The sequence below is a fragment of the Ascaphus truei genome, chromosome 6 (genome assembly GCF_040206685.1).
Source record: "Ascaphus truei isolate aAscTru1 chromosome 6, aAscTru1.hap1, whole genome shotgun sequence".
NCBI lineage: Eukaryota > Metazoa > Chordata > Amphibia > Anura > Ascaphidae > Ascaphus > Ascaphus truei.
This window is the reverse complement of record NC_134488.1, coordinates 60749115-60769585: the sequence shown is the minus strand read 5'-3', so window position 1 is coordinate 60769585 and position 20471 is coordinate 60749115. Positions and strand designations below refer to the sequence as shown.

Below are 20471 nucleotides of genomic sequence, written 5' to 3'. Positions count from 1 at the left end.
GTTACAGCGCACAGGGGGCTGGGTTACAGCGCACAGGGGGCTGGGTTACAGCGCACAGGGGGCTGGGTTACAGCGCACAGGGGGCTGGGTTACAGCGCACAGGGGGCTTGGTTACAGGGGGCTGGGTTACAGCGCACGGGGGGGCTGGGTTACTGCGCACGGGGGGGCTGGGTTACAGTGCACGGGGGGCTGGGTTACAGTGCACGGGGGGGCTGGGTTACAGTGCACGGGGGGCTGGGTTACAGCGCACAGGGGGCTGGGTTACAGTGCACGGGGGGCTGGGTTACAGCGCACAGGGGGCTGGGTTACAGTGCACGGGGGGCTGGGTTACAGTGCACGGGGGGCTGGGTTACAGTGCACGGGGGGGCTGGGTTACAAGGGGCTGGGTTACAGCGCACAGGGGGCTGGGTTACAGTGCACGGGGGGCTGGGTTACAGCGCACAGGGGGCTGGGTTACAGTGCACGGGGGGCTGGGTTACAGTGCACGGGGGGCTGGGTTACAGTGCACGGGGGGGCTGGGTTACAAGGGGCTGGGTTACAGCGCACAGGGGGCTGGGTTACAGTGCACGGGGGGCTGGGTTACAGTGCACGGGGGGCAGGGTTACAGTGCACGGGGGGCTGGGTTACAGTGCACGGGGGGCAGGGTTACAGTGCACGGGGGGCTGGGTTACAGTGCACGGGGGGCTGGGTTACAGTGCACAGGGGGAAGTCTACACACTGTTCCTGACTGGAATGTGCGGAATGAGGCGGTGTCCGGAGAGAAGGAAGAGATCCGATTACATGAGGTAGCTGTACAGTCTTATTGAGTATCCACATACGTATGTGTATCAGTGTCTGTACAGTGTGTGTGTGTGTGTGTATATATATATATATGTGTGTATATATATATCAAATAAACATATCGCATGTGAGCATATTTTTATTTGCTATACGGTGAAGGTTTTTGTGTCACCTTTTTCACCCACCATAACTTATCTAATATTGTCACGTGTATTACTAGTGTGAAGCGCTATGTATATTAATGGCACTATATAAATAAAGACATACACACACACTGTGCTCAGTCTACTGACTGCTGCCTGTGTGTGTTTGTGTGGACTGGTTAAGGTATATTGGTGTATGGATATATGCAGGTGTGTATATATATAACACATATACTGTATACCCACATATACCTATGCAGGCATTACTGTGTATATATGTATTAATATACTTTGTGCAGGACTCACTGCAATGTGAAGTATGTTTATACGTGTATGGGTCCAATCATAAACATTTAACAATAGGAATTTAACATGAAAGATATTACTGTATATATATATATATGTATAATTATGTATTTTATATATTGTTAAATGTTTATTACAGGAAGACACACTATACATTCAGTGCAGGGGATAGCAATACAGATGTAGCAGATGTTATTGCACCCGATATGCTGGTGTATTATTTAACTGTAGTGCTATTGCAAACAATGGTTAAAGAGATAGCACAGGGATAGAGGGAGCAGAGTGGGCACTGGGAGACGGCTGAGTGCCCTGAAGAGCTTGCATTCTGCTTGTTGGGGGACGTGTCCTGACGTGTGTAACATGCACATCATGAAGGAATGTGTGTTAGTTCTGACTTTGCTGTATGCCTGGACTTGCCTCGTTTGCTGCCTGCGTGTTGTGGGTCTGTCTATGGCTAAATGTGATCGGTGTGTGTGTGTGTGACGTGCCTGGGGTGTGATTTCCGGACTGTGTGTGCGTTTGTTTAATGGTTAACGGAGAAACAATGGAATGTGATCAAACCAACAGGAGCTAAACTGAGTGCTGCACCCACCACCAGCACAATATCAGGTAACATGATACCTCTGGGTCCCCGATACATATAATGTATATATTATTATATATCGGAATGTGATCAAACCAACAGGAGCTAAGCTGCGTGCTGCACCCACCACCAGCACAATATCAGGTAACATGATACCTCTGGGTCCCCGATACATATAATGTGTATATTATTATATATCGGCACTGGGCTCTCTGCTAATACAGATCACCATCCATACTGCTACTTCAGGGTAATAATCTGTCACATATCTGTGATAATCCAGGATCTATCTAATGACATATTACTCTTACAGTATACAGTACGTCACTGATATAGTCTGTGCTCCCTGATATATATTTATATCACTGTTATTATTCAGGGTTGTTCATATGTCACTGTTATAGTCTATGCTCTCTGTTGTGATATATCACTGTGATAATATATGATTGCTATATGATACTGTTATAGTCCATGTGCTTTTATTATATATCACTGTTATGTAAAAACGGAGAGCTTGATATATATTATATCATCGACATATAGATTATATCCTGGAAATATATTGTGCTCTGTTATTACATATTACGGTTATATTATATATGTCGGCTCTATACTGAGCTCTCAGTTATTGCATATCAAGGATATATTATTTATTGTATATAGTATATTATATATCCTGGTCATATTCTGAGCTCTTGGTTATTACAAATCAGGGATATATAGTGTTAGGAATAAAGGGGTTAATGGATAACCAAGATTCCTATGTGCACTCTCTATGACCAATTGAAGGCTGGGAAATATTCAATCCTAGGGTGACCCCTAAATAGCCTCTCACCAGTGTGTTAAAAACTTGCTTTATGAAACATGTATACAATGAACAACAATTACTCCATTAAAATGAACAGGGAGAAATTACTACAGTGGAGGATATAGTACCAACTCTTGTCTGTGCGCTAGTCTATGTCCTCTGGTGAGCTGTAAAGGGAGGAAGTAACCATTTACATAGGTACATGTACCCTAGAGGTATGATCTATTCACAGTGACTATATTAGTCACTAGAACAAACACACCCAAAATGACTGCTAGGACTCTAAACTTGTATTGGTGCTGTATTAGCAGTCTGATGTAAAGAGTCACTTAGTCTTGGTGTGTTAACAGAGAAAATTGAGCGCAAATAACACTACTTTAACAAATTACAAACAAAATATATACTATCCTTAGAAAGTGCAGCTCCTGAAACAGGAATCAATCCCAATCCAAACAGCATGCGATGAAGAACAGCATGTGCGCTAATTTCATCACAACATGGAAGAAAATAAAGACACCCGTGCAATATTGATCACGCATCCAAACCTAGGCTTGTGATCCCGGAAGCAAATAAGACCTGTCATACGAGAGTGGGAGAGGAGTTCATTTTTCATCCAGATGTGGATTTCCCCTCCTTTCCCATGGGATAATACTTGTGTAAACACGGAGTACCTGTTTGGAGAAAAGTTGGTAACTTATAACAACCACACACTGCCTGATCATCACGTCTAATATGTGAGTGAAAAATCTATAGAGTCCTCATCAGTACTCTATTTGTTGAACCAGACAATATTGCACTATTGGGTGTCTTTATTTTCTTCCATGTCCTGATTAAATTTGCACACCTGCTAGTCTTCGTGTGTATAAGACCTGTGGTACTATCTATATATCATACCACTGCTATCATTACTGACACATCGCAGGTGTAACCAACTTGTTTCATACAGATGTATATGATAGTTCCAATGTTTGCAAGAACTCACTCTCCCATGGTTTGCAGAGCGTGGCTAAACATCCTATCACACTCACTGATGTATAAGTGAATGGGGTAACAGCCTAGTATGTCTCTATATCAAACTCTGTAATGTGGCAAAAGACCACATATAAAAGCCAAGGGGTGTATGCAAACACAAGTGTATATGTTGGAGTGCATCAGATAGTCCTGCAAATGTGTAATGATAGTGCCTTATCCAGCATATTCATACGACCTGACCAGTCATTGTATGGTGGTGTTTGCTGGCATGTTTCCTCTCAGACCTCCACTGCAGCGCTCCCTGATGACGTCATGAGATGGCGTCAGTAAAACCGACATACGTTTCACGCCTTCCCGGCGCTTTGTCAAGCCTCCCTACACCGGGAAGGCGTGAAACGTACGTCGGTATTACTGACGCCATCTCATGACGTCATCAGGAAGCGCTGCAGTGGAGGTCTGAAAAGAAACATGCCAGCAAACACCACCGTACTATCTTTTTTTTAAAATATTTCTGGTCTTTACATCGGCTGCACGCCTGAGGAGACTGTACTGGGGTAACACAGTGAGTCCTTCATGATTTTGCCCTATGGACTATCCTAATGAGGGGAAGGGTGTAGTCATATGCCACTCGTCACCTTCAGGGAGTATTTGTCCTCTTATTAGGAATTTCATTGATAAACTACTGACATCAGTAATCCGTGGATTCATATGCCCTATAAATTCATGCTCTCCAGATTCATTAAACAAGAACATTATCACGTCAGGACCTGGTACTTGAGCGCCAGGACCACCTTTTGCACATACCCTATCGATCAGGAAGCTGCCCAGCCCCCTAGCAGCAGCCCTGCTCTCTCTGCTCTGGGAAATCCCACGGCCCCCCAAGCCGAGCAGATCACTGTCCAGACGGGTAATACCGGACACATACATGTCCAGTATTACCTCTCATATTTTACTGGACAAAATGTTCAAATACAGGACAGTCCAGTTCAATACCAGACACCTGGCAACCCTAGTTCTTACACACATGATTATTTAGTGTTTCAAGTATATGATATATGCCGGTTATATACTGAGTTATTACATGCCAGGGAAATATAATATATCCTGATTATATTCTGAGCTCCCAGTTATTGCATATAATCGATATATTATTTATTGTATATAGCAGTGATTTTCAACCAGATTTCGGGGTTCTGCGGCCACCAGGGGGTAGAGCTGGGACAATATATAGTGGTTATATTCTGAGCTCAACAAAGGTGCCGGACAGACTGTCTACACTGAATCCCTTTCAATTTGGACTATTTTTATCTAGAAGGTATTGATATTACACAGGTTAAGCTATATTATAGCTCCAGTATCTGAGTGCTCGTTAAAGCGCTATAATTAGGCTAAATTGGGTGATATATGATTGACAAAGACGCCACCTACTTTACTATTTTGCTACATATCAGCCGTCCTACCTTGGGGATTTTTAACATCACTGTATATATGCGTTCTCACCTGCGTCATTGTTATTGATTTATTAACGTTTTGTGACCTTCTAGTACCTTCTCTTAGGGGCATATTGTGGGATTTAATACATTATCCAATTCATGGGAATATTGATATCCCCTGACTATTTTAGTCACTTTAGCATACCTACACTATGAGTGCAAATGGAAAGGGATTCAGTGTAGGCAGTCTGTCCGGCACCGTTGTATATATGGTATATCCCTTTGCACCTTAGTTATTTCTCCTACTGGATTGAGGTTGAGCAGTTGGTTATCCAATAGTATATTCTGAGCTCTCAGTGATTTATATATCAGTAAAATATTACATATAAGGGATAGTTTAAAAATCCTGGTTATATTCTGAGCTCCCAATAATTGCATATTATGGGTATGTTATTCACTGTATAAAGTATATTCTAAAACCCCTTTTGTTCTCTGTGATCTCTTTCAGGGAGTGAGATGTCATCTCCCAATGAAACCCTAAAGAAGGAGCTGGAAGAAGAGCTGAAGCTGAGCAGTGAGGATCTGAGGAGCCACGCATGGTACCACGGGCCCCTCCAACGGCAGGTGAGGACACCACTTCTCTGTATAGGTCCCATCCTCTCTGTATAGGACATTATTTCTCTGTATAAGACACCACGTCTCTGTATAGAACCCCTGCTCTCTGTATAGAACCTCTGCTCTCTGTAGAGGGCACCACCTTGTTAGGGCATCTTCTCTAAGAATGACACCTCCTCTCTGCATAGGACACCACCTTGATAGTGCATCTCCTCTGTATAGGACACCTATGTTATATTTCAGTGTGCACCTGCACATATTTGGGGTATCCCTCTTCATATTTGGGGTGTCCCTCTTCATATTTGGGGTGTCCTGCTTCTGACTCCTTTGGTTCCCTCAGGAGGCTGAGCACTTGCTGCAGTTGGATGGTGACTTCCTGATCCGTGACTCTCTGTCATCTCCGGGGAACTTTGTGCTGAGCTGTGTCAGCTCCGAGCGTCTCCTGCACTTTAAGATAATCGCTGTCACTCTGCGCCCGCGGCGCGGACACTCTCGCACCCTCTTCCAGTTTGAGCAGGATCAGTTTGATAATATCCCAGCTCTGGTCCGTTCCTACGTGGGGGACAGGAGGCCGGTGTCAGAGTCCTCGGGAGCTGTCATTGTGCGTCCTGTGACCAGGACTCTGCCGCTTCGTGCTCTGCGGGAAAGACATGTCTCCCCCACAGAGGGAGGAACCAGGAGCCACAGGAGGAGTCTTCACACGGCTGACAGCAGCCTGCTCCGGTACTGACCTTCTACTCCTTATTCCTGCCCCCCGACATTACACCCTGCCCCCTGACATTACACCCTGCCCCCGCCATAAAATGCACCTCGTCCCCCACACATAGTGCAGCTTGCCCCTTCAAACGCACTCCCCCCCCCCACACACAGAATCTCTCTTCCCCACACACTGCACCTCACTTCCCCACCCCCACAAACACAAACACTGCACATCGTTCCTCATCTCACACTTCGTCCCCCTCCCCACACACAATAGACCTCGTTCCTCCCCCACACACCACACCTAATTCCTCTCCAATATACTGCATCTCGTTCCTCCCGCACACACTACATCTCGTTCCTCCCTCACACACTGCACCTTGCTTCCCCGCCCTCACACACACACTGCACCTCGCTTCCCCGCCCTCACACACACGCTGCACCTCACTTCCCCGCCCCCACACACTGCACATCATCCTCCCTACACAAATTGCATCTCGTTTCTCCCCCCACACACTGCCCCTCGCTTCCCCGCCCCCTCACACACACACTGCAAATCATCCTCCTTACACACACTCCACCTCGCTTCCCCACACACACTGCATCACACTTCCCCACCCCCCATCCCTACACACACTACACCTCGTCCCCCCTACACACACACTACACCTCACTTCCCCACCCTCACACACAATGCACCTCGTCCCCACACACACACACTGCCCCCTGTTGCTCCCACACACACTTCACCTCGTTCCTCCCTCTGCACACACTGCACCTCGTTCCTCCCAACTTGTGCCATGTTCCTCCCCTCCCCCCTGCACCTCGTTCTTCTCCCACCTGCACATTGCTCCTTGCTTTTCCCTCTCACGCACACCGCACCTCGTTCCTACCCCCCACACCTTATTCCTCCCCCCAACACACCTTGTCCCTTCACCCCTCACAATAAACCTTGTTTCCCCTCTGGCACAATGCACCTCGTCTCCCCCCTCACAATGCACCTCGTCTCCCCCCTCACAATGCACCTCGTCTCCCCCCTCACAATGCACCTCGTCTCCCCCCTCACAATGCACCTCGTCTCTCCCCTTACAATGCACCTCACCCTCTCCCCTCACAATGCACCTCGTCTCCCCCCTCACAATGCACCTCATCTCCCCCTCACAATATGCCTAACGTCTGGTCAAAATGCACCTGATCCCCCCACACACACCCCTCAGCATGCAGCTCACCCCCCCCACACAATGCACCTCGTCTCCCCCTCCCCTCACAATGCACCTCGTCTCCCCCTCCCCTCACAATGCACCTCGTCTCCCCCCTCACAATGCACCTCGTCCCTCCCCTCACAATGCACCTTGTCCCTCCCCTCACAATGCACCTTGTCCCTCCCCTCACAATGCACCTTGTCCCTCCCCTCACAATGCACCCTGTCCTTCCCCTCACAATGCACCTCGTCTCCCCCTCACAATGCACCTCGTCCCTCCCCTCACAATGCACCTCGTCTCCCCCTCACAATGCACCTCGTCCCTCCCCTCACAATGCACCTCGTCCCTCCCCTCACAATGCACCTTGTCCCTCCCCTCACAATGCACCCTATCCCTCCCCTCACAATGCACCTCGTCTCCCCCCTCACAATGCACCTCGTCTCCCCACTCACAATGCACCTCGTCTCCCCCCTCACAATGCACCTCGTCTCCCCCTCCCCTCACAATGCACCTCGTCTCCCCCCTCACAATGCACCTCGTCCCTCCCCTCACAATGCACCTCGTCCCTCCCCTCACAATGCACCTCGTCCCTCCCCTCACACTGCACCGTCCCTCCCCTCACAATGCACCTCGTCTCCCCCCTCACAATGCACCTCGTCTCCCCCCTCACAATGCACCTCGTCTCCCCCCTCACAATGCACCTCGTCTCCCCCCTCACAATGCACCTCGTCTCCCCCCTCACAATGCACCTCGTCTCCCCCTCCCCTCACAATGCACCTCGTCTCCCCCCTCACAATGCACCTCGTCTCTCCCCTTACAATGCACCTCACCCTCTCCCCTCACAATGCACCTCGTCTCCCCCCTCACAATGCACCTCATCTCCCCCTCACAATATGCCTAACGTCTGGTCAAAATGCACCTGATCCCCCCACACACACCCCTCAGCATGCAGCTCACCCCCCCCCACACAATGCACCTCGTCTCCCCCTCCCCTCACAATGCACCTCGTCTCCCCCTCCCCTCACAATGCACCTCGTCTCCCCCCTCACAATGCACCTCGTCCCTCCCCTCACAATGCACCTCGTCCCTCCCCTCACAATGCACCTTGTCCCTCCCCTCACAATGCACCTTGTCCCTCCCCTCACAATGCACCCTGTCCTTCCCCTCACAATGCACCTCGTCTCCCCCTCACAATGCACCTCGTCCCTCCCCTCACAATGCACCTCGTCTCCCCCTCACAATGCACCTCGTCCCTCCCCTCACAATGCACCTCGTCCCTCCCCTCACAATGCACCTTGTCCCTCCCCTCACAATGCACCCTATCCCTCCCCTCACAATGCACCTCGTCTCCCCCCTCACAATGCACCTCGTCTCCCCCCTCACAATGCACTTCGTCTCCCCCCTCACAATGCACCTCGTCCCTCCCCTCACAATGCACCTCGTCCCTCCCCTCACACTGCACCGTCCCTCCCCTCACAATGCACCTCGTCTCCCCCCTCACAATGCACCTCGTCTCCCCCCTCACAATGCACCTCGTCTCCCCCCTCACAATGCACCTCGTCTCCCCCCTCACAATGCACCTCGTCTCCCCCCTCACAATGCACCTCGTCTCCCCCCTCACAATGCACCTCGTCTCCCCCCTCACAATGCACCTCGTCTCCCCCTCCCCTCACAATGCACCTCGTCTCCCCCTCCCCTCACAATGCACCTCGTCTCCCCCTCCCCTCACAATGCACCTCGTCTCCCCCTCCCCTCACAATGCACCTCGTCTCCCCCTCCCCTCACAATGCACCTCGTCTCCCCCTCCCCTCACAATGCACCTCATCCCCCTCCCCTCACAATGCACCTCATCCCTCCCCCCTCACAATGCACCTCATCCCTTCCCCCTCACAATGCACCTCATCCCTCCCCCCTCACAATGCACCTCGTCTCCCCCTCCCCTCACAATGCACCTCGTCTCCCCCTCCCCTCACAATGCACCTCGTCCCTCCCCCCACACAATGCACCTCGTCTCCCTCCCCACACAATGCACCTCGTCTCCCCCTCCCCTCACAATGCACCTCGTCTCCCCCTCCCCTCACAATTCACCTCGTCTCCCTCCTCACAATTCACCTCGTCTCCCCCCTCACAATGCACCTCGTCTCCCCCCTCACAATGCACCTCGTCTCCCCCCTCACAATGCACCTCGTCTCCCCCTCACAATGCACCTCGTCTCCCCCCTCACAATGCACCTCGTCTCCCCCTCCCCTCACAATGCACCTCGTCTCCCCCTCCCCTCACAATGCACCTCGTCCCTCCCCTCACAATGCACCTCGTCCCTCCCCTCACAATGCACCTCGTCCCTCCCCTCACAATGCACCTCGTCTCCCCCCTCACAATGCACCTCGTCTCCCCCTCCCCTCACAATGCACCTCATCCCTCCCCCCTCACAATGCACCTCGTCCCTCCCCCCCCTCACAATGCACCTGGTCCATCCCCCCTCACAATGCACCTCGTCCCTCCCCTCACAATGCACCTTGTCTCCCCCTCCCCTCACAATGCACCTCCCCCATCATAATGTACCTCGTCCCTCCCCCCTCACAATGCACCTCGTCCCTCCCCCCTCACAATGCACCTCATCCCTCCCCCTCACAATGCACCTCATCCCTCCCCCTCACAATGCACCTCATCCCTCCCCCTCACAATGCACCTTGTCTCCCCCTCCCCTCACAATGCACCTCCCCCCTCACAATGTACCTCACCCTCCACCCTCACAATGCACCTTATCCCTCCCCCTCACAATGCACCTCGTCCCTCCCCCCTCACAATGCACCTCGTCCCTCCCCCCTCACAATGCACCTCGTCTCCTCACAATGCACCTCGTCCCTCCCTAATGCACCTCGTCCCTCCCCTCACAATTCACCTCACCCTTCCCCCTCACAATGCACCTCGTCCCTTCCCCCTCACAATGCACCTCGTCCCTCCCCCCTCACAATGCACCTCGTCCCTCCCCCCTCACAATGCACCTCGTCCCTCCCCCCTCACAATGCACCTCGTCCCTCCCCCTCACAATGCACCTCACCCTCTCCCCTTACAATGCACCTCGTCTCCCCCCCTCACAATGCACCTCATCTCCCCCTCACAATATGCCTAACGTCTGGTCAAAATGCACCTGATCCCCCCACACACCCCTCAGCATGCAGCTCACCCCCCCCCCACACAATGCATGTCATCCCCACTCAAAATGCACCCCAGTCCCTCCTCATAATGCATGTCGTCACCCTCTCCGTCGTCGTCGTCCCCCCCCCCCCCCCCCCCGCTCGGTACAGTACACCTCAATCCCCCCACAATGCACCTTACTTCCCCCCTCCCAATGCACCTCACTTCTCCATTACGATGTATCTCACCCCCCTCACAATGCATTTCACGCCCCCTACAATGCATCTCACCCTCACAATGCATCTCCCCCTCACAATGCATCTCATCCCTGCTACTATTTCCAATAGAACCAAAGACAGATATGGGAGTCAGCCAGGAAATCTTGACACCCTAAGGGAGCGACCCCTGCAGAGTGCTCAGTCTGACAGCAACCTGCACACCGGTGAGAAGAGGGATGAAGGAGAGAGGGATGGAGGGGTGTGAGAGAGAGAGAGAGAGAGAGAGATGGAGGGGTGTGAGAGAGATGGAGGGGTGTGAGAGAGAGATGGAGGGCTGTGAGAGAGAGATGGAGGGGTGGGAGAGAGAGAGATGGAGGGGTGGGAGAGAGAGAGAGATGGAGGGGTGGAAGAGAGAGATGGAGGGGTGGAAGAGAGAGATGGAGGGGTGGGAGAGAGAGAGATGGAGGGGTGGGAGAGAGATGGAGGGGTGGGAGAGAGGGAGATGGAGGGGTGGGAGAGAGATGGAGGGGTGGGGGAGAGGGGTGGGGGAGAGGGATGGAGGGGTGGGAGAGAGAGATGGAAGGGTGGGAGAGAGAGATGGATGGGGTTTGAGAGAGATGGAGGGGTGTGAGAGAGAGATTGAGGGGTGGGAGAGAGAGAGATTGAGGGGTGGGAGAGAGAGAGATTGAGGGGTGGGAGAGAGAGATTGAGGGGTGGGAGAGAGAGATGGAGGGGTGGGAGAGAGAGAGATGGAGGGGTGGGAGAGAGATGATGGGGTGGGAGAGACAGGGTTGGATGGGGTGGGAGAGAGATGGAGGTGCGGATGGAGGGATGGGGGAGGTAAAGTGATGGAGTGATTGGGAGATATGTAGATGGGGAAGAGTAGGATGAGGTGGGATAGAGAATGGGTGAGAACACACAATAACCTTTTGCTTTTCTCTCCCACCCACTCCCTCCATGTGTCACTCTCCCCTCTAATCCCCTCTCCCACACTCTCCATCTCCCTCTCAATGCCCCTACTCTGTCTTTACCTCATACCCTTCCTCTCCTGCCCCCTCTCTTCCATCCCCTTTCTCCTTTCATCTCTCGTCCTCTCCCTTTATCCATCATCTCTCTCACTCCTCTTTATGTGTCACTCTTGCCCCTTACCAGCTGTCACAGAAGCCTCTCTCATTGCTCAGGATCAGACGCCTCCTCCCCTCTCCCCCATTTTTCGCACTGGGAGTGACCCAGTCCTCAGAGCCAAAGGCCCTCCACCCCCCACATGGGACCCTGAAGGGGGCAGTGCCACGTGGGGCTCGGATGGTCAGCTGCACTCCAAGGCTCCTCCAAAGCCCTTACGAGCCCCCTCCCTGCTATTCTCGGAGACTTCAGAAGACAGAGACACGTACAGTGAGCTGGTACCTCATGCCCCTGTGGCCCCCAGGAGACACGTGGATGCCCTGAAGGTGGAGGAGAGATGGAGGACTAGGGCTCGGGTCACAGAGACCACATTTGGCTTCCTGGAATCAGAGGGGTCCCGAGGGGAGGGTAATCCTGGAGGAGGCGATGCTGAGGGGGACCGGACTGAAGGTAGTCATGCTCAGGGGGGTGGCTTTGTCCGACCGCAGATCCAGACCACATCCTCCTTTCAGCCCACAATCTTCTCGTCTCTCTTGCTCACCCCTGAAAACAAACCCCTGGAGCCCAGCGCCCTGCGGAGGCTGAAAGAGATTGTCAGCCAGCGAGACTGCAGAGAGAGTGCCCTGCACATTCTGCGAGAGGACTGCCAGGTACCCCCCTCCCCCGTATCTCAGAGTACCTTCTCCTTCACTGTATCTCAGGGTACTCCAGCCCCACTATATCTAAGAGTACTTTCCTCTCCCTCAGTATTTTGGCAAACCTCATCCTACCTATCTTGAGTACCTTCCCCCCTACATACAATATCTCAGAGTACTTTCCCTTCTGTACCTTCCACTGTATCTCAGGGTACTTGTAGGAGATGGGTACAGAGGGTAACAAACTGGAAACGTTTTACGAGAAATACACGTAGGCTTTATTAGCCAGGAGCTTTAAACAGAAAACAGGCTAGGCCTCTTACCAACCTTTGACACTGTCGACCGAGAGGTACCTGTAGGCATGGTGCTCTCCACGTCAGTCCAAGGTCTGTGGTGGTTCCCTCTTGTGGGTCCCTGGGTCCGATGCTGCTTGGAACAGAGTCTCTCTTCCCATGGGACCTCTCTAGCAGCACCGACTCTTCTGTGCTAGAGATCCTAGGCAGTCATGCTTGATGAGCCAGGTGGAGACTGGTCAATTGACTCCTGCTAAAATTAACCAGCTCCCTTCTGGACTCATCAGCAAAATATGCTGTTACAGTACCCCACCCCCCTGTATCTTAGAGTACCTTCCCCTCCACTGTATCTCTGAGTACTCTACTCCCATGTACCTCAGAGTACTTACCACCCCCCTCTGTATCCCACAGTACTTATCCCTCACCCCTGTATCTCAGAGTACTTACCCCTCCCCCTTGTATCGCAGAGTACTTACACCTCCCCCTCCCCCTTGTATCTCAGAGTACCTCCCACTCTGCATCTCAGATACAGTGGTGGGGATGAGTACCCCGAGTACCTTCCCCCCCACCCCCCAATATATCTAAACATAGAAACACAGAAATTTGACGACAGATAAGAACTATTTGGCCCTAGCAATTTGTCTTTCTTCCTATCTGTTGTTAAACCTCACGCCTTGTTTGATCCTTGGCGTTCTTTCATATTTCCGTCAGCCTTGTATCTATCCTAAGCATTACTAGATTCCCATGCCGTGGAAGCCCCTACCATCTTTGTTGTTAGACTATGCAACAAATCCACCGCCCTCTCCGTGAAGAAGTACTTCCTCATATGCCTGTATCTATTTCCTTTCCTATTGTCTGACTTTGCTGCGCTTATTGTATTACAGCAAGGCCCCGCTTTTCGGCGATCCGCTGATAAGGGGGCACGAGAAGGGGACCACCCCGTCTCCTCAGAGGCTGTTGCTGCCGGCGCGCATGCGCAGAACGTAGCTTGCGTGCACAAGGGGGAAATTGCCGGGTTGCGCATGCGCACAGCTGAAAATCTCCGGTTCTGCTTTCTGGCGATTGTCACTATACGGCGGGCCATTAGAACGGAAACCGCCGTATGCCCGGGGCCCTGCTGTATTATAATTCCCTGTACTGTATTGTCTTTGTGAAGCGCAGAGTACACTTTTGGCGCTATATAAATAAAGATATACATACATACATATCTCAGGGCACCTCCCCTCTTAAATCAGGGTCTCTCTGAGCACCACTTCTCTCTGGATATCTCAGAGCCCCTATCTCACCTCTTGTCTCAGAGTATCTCTGAGCTTCTTTATCTCTGTGTATCCCTGAACCTCTCTCTACCCCCTTATCTCGGGGTATCTGTGAGCCACCCTTCCCTCCTTATCTCAGTGTATAACAGAGCCCCTCTCTCTCATGTGTAACAGGAGATCCGGATTTGGGGTGTTTCCCCAGAGCAGCAGAGAATGATGGGCGTGAGGTCAGGGCTGGAGCTTATAACATTACCGTACGGACAGCAACTAAGAAGGGACCTGCTGGAGAGGTCAGTGTGTGTACAGTATACACAGATATATGCGGTATGTGTGTCTGTATACATATACACTATATAGTATGTCAGTATGCAGATATATATGTTACAGTATGTGTGTGTGTGTATACAGAGCTATTAAGGGTCCCCCCCATAGCTGAGCGTGAGAAGAGACCTCACACATGAGTGAGATTTGAGTGAGACCCCTTCTCAGGCCAAGAGCAGGGGATCCATAGTCTGCCGGGGTTGGGATTGTACCAAAAAGGAACGGGGTTATGACGCGAAGGATGGGGGGGTTAGATTTGTGTAGAGAAGCAGTGTGTAGTAGTGTGTGTGTGTTTATACAGATATAAAATAAAGCGACCCTCTAATTTTAGAAGCAGCTGGAAAGAAAGCCATTTAAACACACATTCACACTCACTCTCTTTGTGTCTGTACCTGTCTCTCTGTGTCTTCCTGTCTCTGTGTATCTCTGTCTGTCTCTCTGTGTATTGCTTTCTTTCTCTCTGTGTCTGTCTCTCTATCTTTCGGTTGGACCTTCCTGCCACAAGCAACATGGCTACCTGGGGCCCACAAGGTGGTGCTGCCTCCATTTTACCTCCTACCTCGCACACCCGACTGCTGATTGGCTTGAAAAGTGGATAGGCCCGATTATAAGGCGAGTATGTACTTTTAAACTTAAGTATATTAAAAAAAACATCGCCTTATAATCGGGCAAAACAGGTATATAGATGTATACGCTATAATGTAGCACTGTGTGTATACAGATATATACAATACGCGTGTTTGTGTGTTTACAGATATACACAGTGTGCAGCAGTATGTGTGTATAACGATACATATTGTCAGAAATATACAATCTGAGTAAATAATTGATTATGAAAACAGCTGTCATTAGTTATTTTTGATGGTAGAATGTGGTGAATTCCAATAATAGGGGTTTGCAGTAGATAATATTACAACAACTGTTGAAATATATCAGAAGCCAATAAGTGACTTGAATTTATTACACACACCGGTCGTGGGCCACCTCTGACTTAATTCGGTCATATGATGTCTCTGATGGATAAGGTTTAGGTCCTTATATGAAGAAAAGATGTGTGACTTTGTCACGTAGACCTAGCAGGTAAAAGACACTATTCAGAGATAATATCAGAATAGAATAGAATAGTATGTAGTTTTTCTCTGCGCAAAAGATGTAGAAGAAAAGAAATAGGATTAACATCAGAAGGGAAAATTCCATCCAGAAAGGAGGAAAGGACAACAGATGACATACAACATCTTTGAGAAGTATATACCAATTTTGATGGGAAATACCATATATCTGTTATATGCAAGTGCTACTATGGACAATAAACGTATTTTTTTATGTGACAAAACTGAATGCTGAATTTCATATCTGGCGAGGAGATACGATGGTCAAAAGACTTTGATGACTTAACACATATGGCAGCGGTGCACAATCTGAGGGGGCGGGAGATTTCTGTAGGGGGGCGCGGTGGTTGCAGAGGCCCCACGCTCTTTCCCACGCCTTTTAAATTAAATGCCGGGGGATCGGGTGAAGCCTCTGCAACCTATTACTTACCGAGATTTAGATTGCTGCTGACGCAATGCCATGGCAACACGCGGGGTCACGTGACGTCACATGAACCGCGGAGTCATTTGACGCTGGGAACGGAGGTATGGGGGGCGCGAGCACCGGGGGTAGCAGGCAGGGGGGGCGCAGCTGCAAAAGTTTATGCACCTCTGACATATGGTATGCAGTGATGTTTATACTGTATATGGTATATAGCTGTGTGTGTGTATAGTTATATACGGTATACTGTTGTGTGTGTGTGTGTGTGTATGTATATGTTTATACAGTATGTAGCAGTTTGTGTTTGTGGATAAATACAGTAAGCTGCTCTTTGTGTGTGTATACAGATATATATGGTATGTAGCGTAGTGTGTGTATCCAGATACAGTATGCATTGGTGTGTGTTTATGTAGCGTATTGTGTATATACAGATACAGTATATACAGTATGCATTGGTATGTGATATGTGATATATATATATATATATATATATATATATATATATATATTACGTAGCTGTGTCTTTGTGTATATACAGCTATATATGGTATGTAGCTCCTCCCACACTGGGGCCTTTTAATGTCAAAGTCCTAATAATTTACAACTTGAGCATACTCCATAGACTTTGTGATATGGGAGGCATCTTTGTCGTGGGTATTATTTCCTATGTGCGGAAACAGTGGCCGCCAGCTGTAATTTCCTATGTGCTGAAGCAGTGGTGGCCATCTTTGTTATGACAGGATTTGGGGAACATTTGAAGCAAAAAGTGACACTGTGTGCTGATTTACATGTCATTTCCCAGAATCCTTAGCAGTGGAAGCATTGTAGAGGGTTGTAGACCTGTCTGGAACATGTGAATGTGCTCAAAAGTTATATTTTATTTTGGGGAACAGTGTGAGAATTTCCATGTTGATGGTGTCACAGGCAGAGACAGGACTGCAGATTTAGCAGGTTCTGTATTTAGGCCAGAAAATGATCTGAGGTCCCAAGCAAACCCCTACATGGAAAGTAACTGCATGCACACCAATATTGACTGTTGCTAAATACCTGCCTCAAAAAAATCCATAATTAAAAATACAGTAGGTATAAATAAAAAATAAATACAAATTTGAAAAATAAAAAAGGAACGAAATAAGAATATAAAAGTCAAAATAAACAAAAAATAGAAACAATAAAAAATATAATTTTATAATAAATCTATCGCCTCCCTCTCCACTCTCTCTCCCTTTCTATATCTTACTCTTCCCTTCTTCCCATCTTTCTCCCTCCCCTCCCTCTCTCCTTTCTCTCTCCTCTCCAGACACCACGTCCTTTCGCTCGGGGTGGCTGTGGATATCCTGGGCTGTACCGGGGCTGCCTCAGAGAGAGCGCACACTCTGCACCGCGTCATCAAACTGGCGTCTGAGCTGCGAGACTTTGCGGGGGATCTCTTTGCATTCTCAGCTGTCATGAAGGCACTGACACTCCCCCAAGTGAGAAAGCGCGGAGAGGGAAAGAGAGAGTGGGGAGGGGGAGGGGAAAAGAGTGGGAAGGGGAGGGAAAAAGAGTGGGGAGGGAGAGGGGAAAAGAATGAGGAGGTGGAGGGAAAAAGAGTGGGGAGGGGGAAAGAGAGGGGAGAGGTGAGAGGGAAACAGCGTGGAGGGAAAGCGTGTGGGGAGGTGAGAGGGAAAGAGAGTTGAGGGGAGGGAAAAGAAGGCGAGGGGAGGAAAAATTAGTGTGGAGGGTAGGTAAAGGATGGAGGGGAGGATGGAGGAAGACAGGGAACAGTCTGCATGGCTCTTGAACTGTCCCTGTATGTGGGGTGGGTTGATACTGTGACGGTGCTCATCTCCAATCAGGAAGCGGACCTGCAGGGCTGAGGTAGGGATGCCAATTAACCGACCAGAGCCCAGGGACAGAGTCCTGTTAGAGTATCCATAGTCGGTAAGCATTCAAAGGGTCAGGGCAGGTAGCACAGAATCCAGGGGACAGGCAAAAGGTCAGGACAGGCGGCAGGCAGCGAGGTCGGGGTCACGGTCTGGGGTCAGCAACAGGAATTCCAAATGAACAGGCTAGCCTCCGGAACAGGGAAACCACAGGGATGGCTCATGAACAAGGAAGGCTCAGCAACAGGCTAGGCACAGCAACAGGGAAGGCTCACGAACAGACAAGGCACAGGAACAGGGAAAGCTCACGAAAAAGGAAGGCTCAGTAACTAGAAGCCAAGGTGGCCTGGGACTCAGGGAAACATATACTGTACAATGCTCAGGCAGGGGTTGGAAGTCACTGGCTGCTATTTAAGCCCTTGAACAGGTGCAGCCAACATAGTAGACTGCCAGTAATCAATATGTCCACAGCAGCCAGTTAAGGGCGGGTTCCAGCCAAAGCCTGGACTGGAACCCTTACAGATACATGTTTGTTTCTGCAGGTTACACGCCTGGAGCACACGTGGCAGTTGCTGCGTCAGACGCATACTGAAAGCGCAGTCGCCTTCCACAAGCAGCTGAAACCCGCCCTGAGGGAGCTGGACGAATGTCAGTCATATACCTCGCAATCATAAAGACCTCTGGCCTATCCCTTCAGTCACCGCCAACCTTCCCCTTATCTCCCCTCCAGGCTTCCGATTTTCATGCTCTGGGGCCTCTCCCCTTTGTGACTCCTCGCCCTTTTGTCTGACCTATGTTCCCCCTTCTCTCATACAGGCCTTTTTCCATCCCCCACTGACAGTGTTGTGGTTCCCCACATCCTCCCTGTGCTTCGGGCCCTGGAGGGGGAGGACGAGTGGGGAGGGCCCTCGGAGGAGAGCTGTGCGCGGCTGCTTCGTGTGCTGCAGGCTGCACGGTCGTACGCTGATAACGCAGAGCTGTACAGAAGCAATGCTGAGACCAGGCTGGAAGGTGGGAGTGGGTTAGAGAGACGGGGAAGAGAGAGAGAGAGAGAGAGAGAGAAGAGGTAGATTGGAGAAAGAGAGGGCAGAGAGAGATGGAAGAAGGGAAGATAGGCGGAGAGAGGGCAGGGGAATGAGGAAAGGGGGGAGGACAGTGAGAATGGAATAAGGGGGAGGGGGGAGGTCAGGAAAGGGAAGGCGGGAGGGACAGAAAAAGGAGGGATTGGAGAGGGAAAAGGGATGGGAGCGAGACATCAGCGAGAGGAAGGAGGGAGACAAGGAAAGAGAAACAAAGATATAGAGAGGGGAGAGATGAGCGAAAGTGGAAAAATAGAACAGGGTAGAGGAGGGAGAAAGGGGAGAAAAAAAAGAGACAGGACTGAACGGGATTTCCTCCTTTATAAATCCTTCCATCCTCCCCCCATTCCCTGCAGGATTTGAGCCGTACCCTGAGCTGAGGGAAGCTTTCCAGACGGAGTTTTCCTTGAGGCTGTTTTGGGGAAGTAAAGGGGCCAACGTGGAGCAGAGTGAAAGATACAAGAAGTTTGACAAAATCCTGAGTGTTTTATCCCAAAAACTGGAACCAGAGAGTGATAGAAATAAGATGGCGAGCCCTGTGTATCCCCATATCCTATAAACTGATCCAGACATGACCAGCTCCTTGTATCCCACTGTCCTGTAATCTGACCAAGAAATGACCAGCTCCTTGTATACTGATGTCCTACAAACTGATCCAGTAATGACCAGCTCCCTGTATCACACTGTCCTGTAAACTGACCAAGAAATGACCAGCTCCTTGTATACTGATGTCCTACAAACTGATCCAGAAATGACCAGCCCTGTGTATCCTGCTGATCTACAAACTGATCCAGCAATGACCAGCCCATGTATCCCTCTGTCCTACAAACTGATCCAGAAATGACCAGCCCTGTGTATCCTGCTGATCTACAAACTGATCCAGCAATGACCAGCCCATGTATCCCTCTGTCCTACAAACTGATCCAGTAATGACCAGCCCTGTGTATCCTGCTGATCTACAAACTGATCCAGAAATGACCAGTCCTGTCTCCCTCTGTCCTACAAACTGATCCAGAAATGACCATCCCTGTGTATCCTGCTGATATACAAATGACTAGCACTGTGTATCCTGATGCCATATATAAGGATCCAGAAATAACAAACCCAATGTATCCTGGTGCCCTGTAAACTGATCTAGAAATAACCAGCACCGTGTATTTTGCTGCTCATTTACTGCCCATTTCCATGGGCCTGGTCAACTTAAATCACTGCACTGTGCCCTCTGACAAAGTTTCACACTGTATAGTGCCCTGTTGTATTGCTTGACACTGCGCAGTGATCTGTGACACTATCATACTGTGTGACACTGCTTAGGGCTCAGTGACACTGTATCATACCATATAACACTGCAGTGTTGTGATACTGTATCATACTGTGTGACAATGCGCAAGGCTGTGACTATCTTACTGTATAACACTGCACAGTTCCCTGTGACATCATACTTTATTGCATACACATTTATGACGTACTGTG

The 20471-nt window shown here is 50.1% G+C and overlaps 1 protein-coding gene across 5 annotated transcripts in view; it reads left to right on the top strand.

The window, feature by feature from the left end:
- Positions 1 to 664: 664 nt before the first annotated feature.
- The window catches only part of LOC142497095 (breast cancer anti-estrogen resistance protein 3 homolog), a 19989-nt gene continuing 182 nt past the window's right edge, over positions 665 to 20471 (top strand). Inside the window, exons 1-12 of one of the 5 annotated variants that reach the window (XM_075604441.1) lie at positions 730 to 785; positions 3034 to 3354; positions 5534 to 5649; positions 5981 to 6363; positions 11027 to 11121; positions 12050 to 12669; positions 14378 to 14493; positions 15056 to 15136; positions 17355 to 17526; positions 18462 to 18567; positions 18736 to 18930; positions 19355 to 20471. The exon at positions 19355 to 20471 is cut by the window's right edge and continues 182 nt beyond it. In XM_075604441.1, coding sequence (XP_075460556.1) covers positions 5542 to 5649; positions 5981 to 6363; positions 11027 to 11121; positions 12050 to 12669; positions 14378 to 14493; positions 15056 to 15136; positions 17355 to 17526; positions 18462 to 18567; positions 18736 to 18930; positions 19355 to 19557 — 2079 coding nt within the window. In that variant the 5' untranslated portion in view covers positions 730 to 785; positions 3034 to 3354; positions 5534 to 5541 and the 3' untranslated portion in view covers positions 19558 to 20471. Of the gene's footprint in view, positions 786 to 1560; positions 1839 to 1860; positions 1957 to 3033; positions 3355 to 5533; positions 5650 to 5980; positions 6364 to 11026; positions 11122 to 12049; positions 12670 to 14377; positions 14494 to 15055; positions 15137 to 17354; positions 17527 to 18461; positions 18568 to 18735; positions 18931 to 19354 lie in introns of those variants that run through there. The other 4 variants (XM_075604438.1, XM_075604440.1, XM_075604439.1 and 1 more) reach the window with 4 other exon arrangements.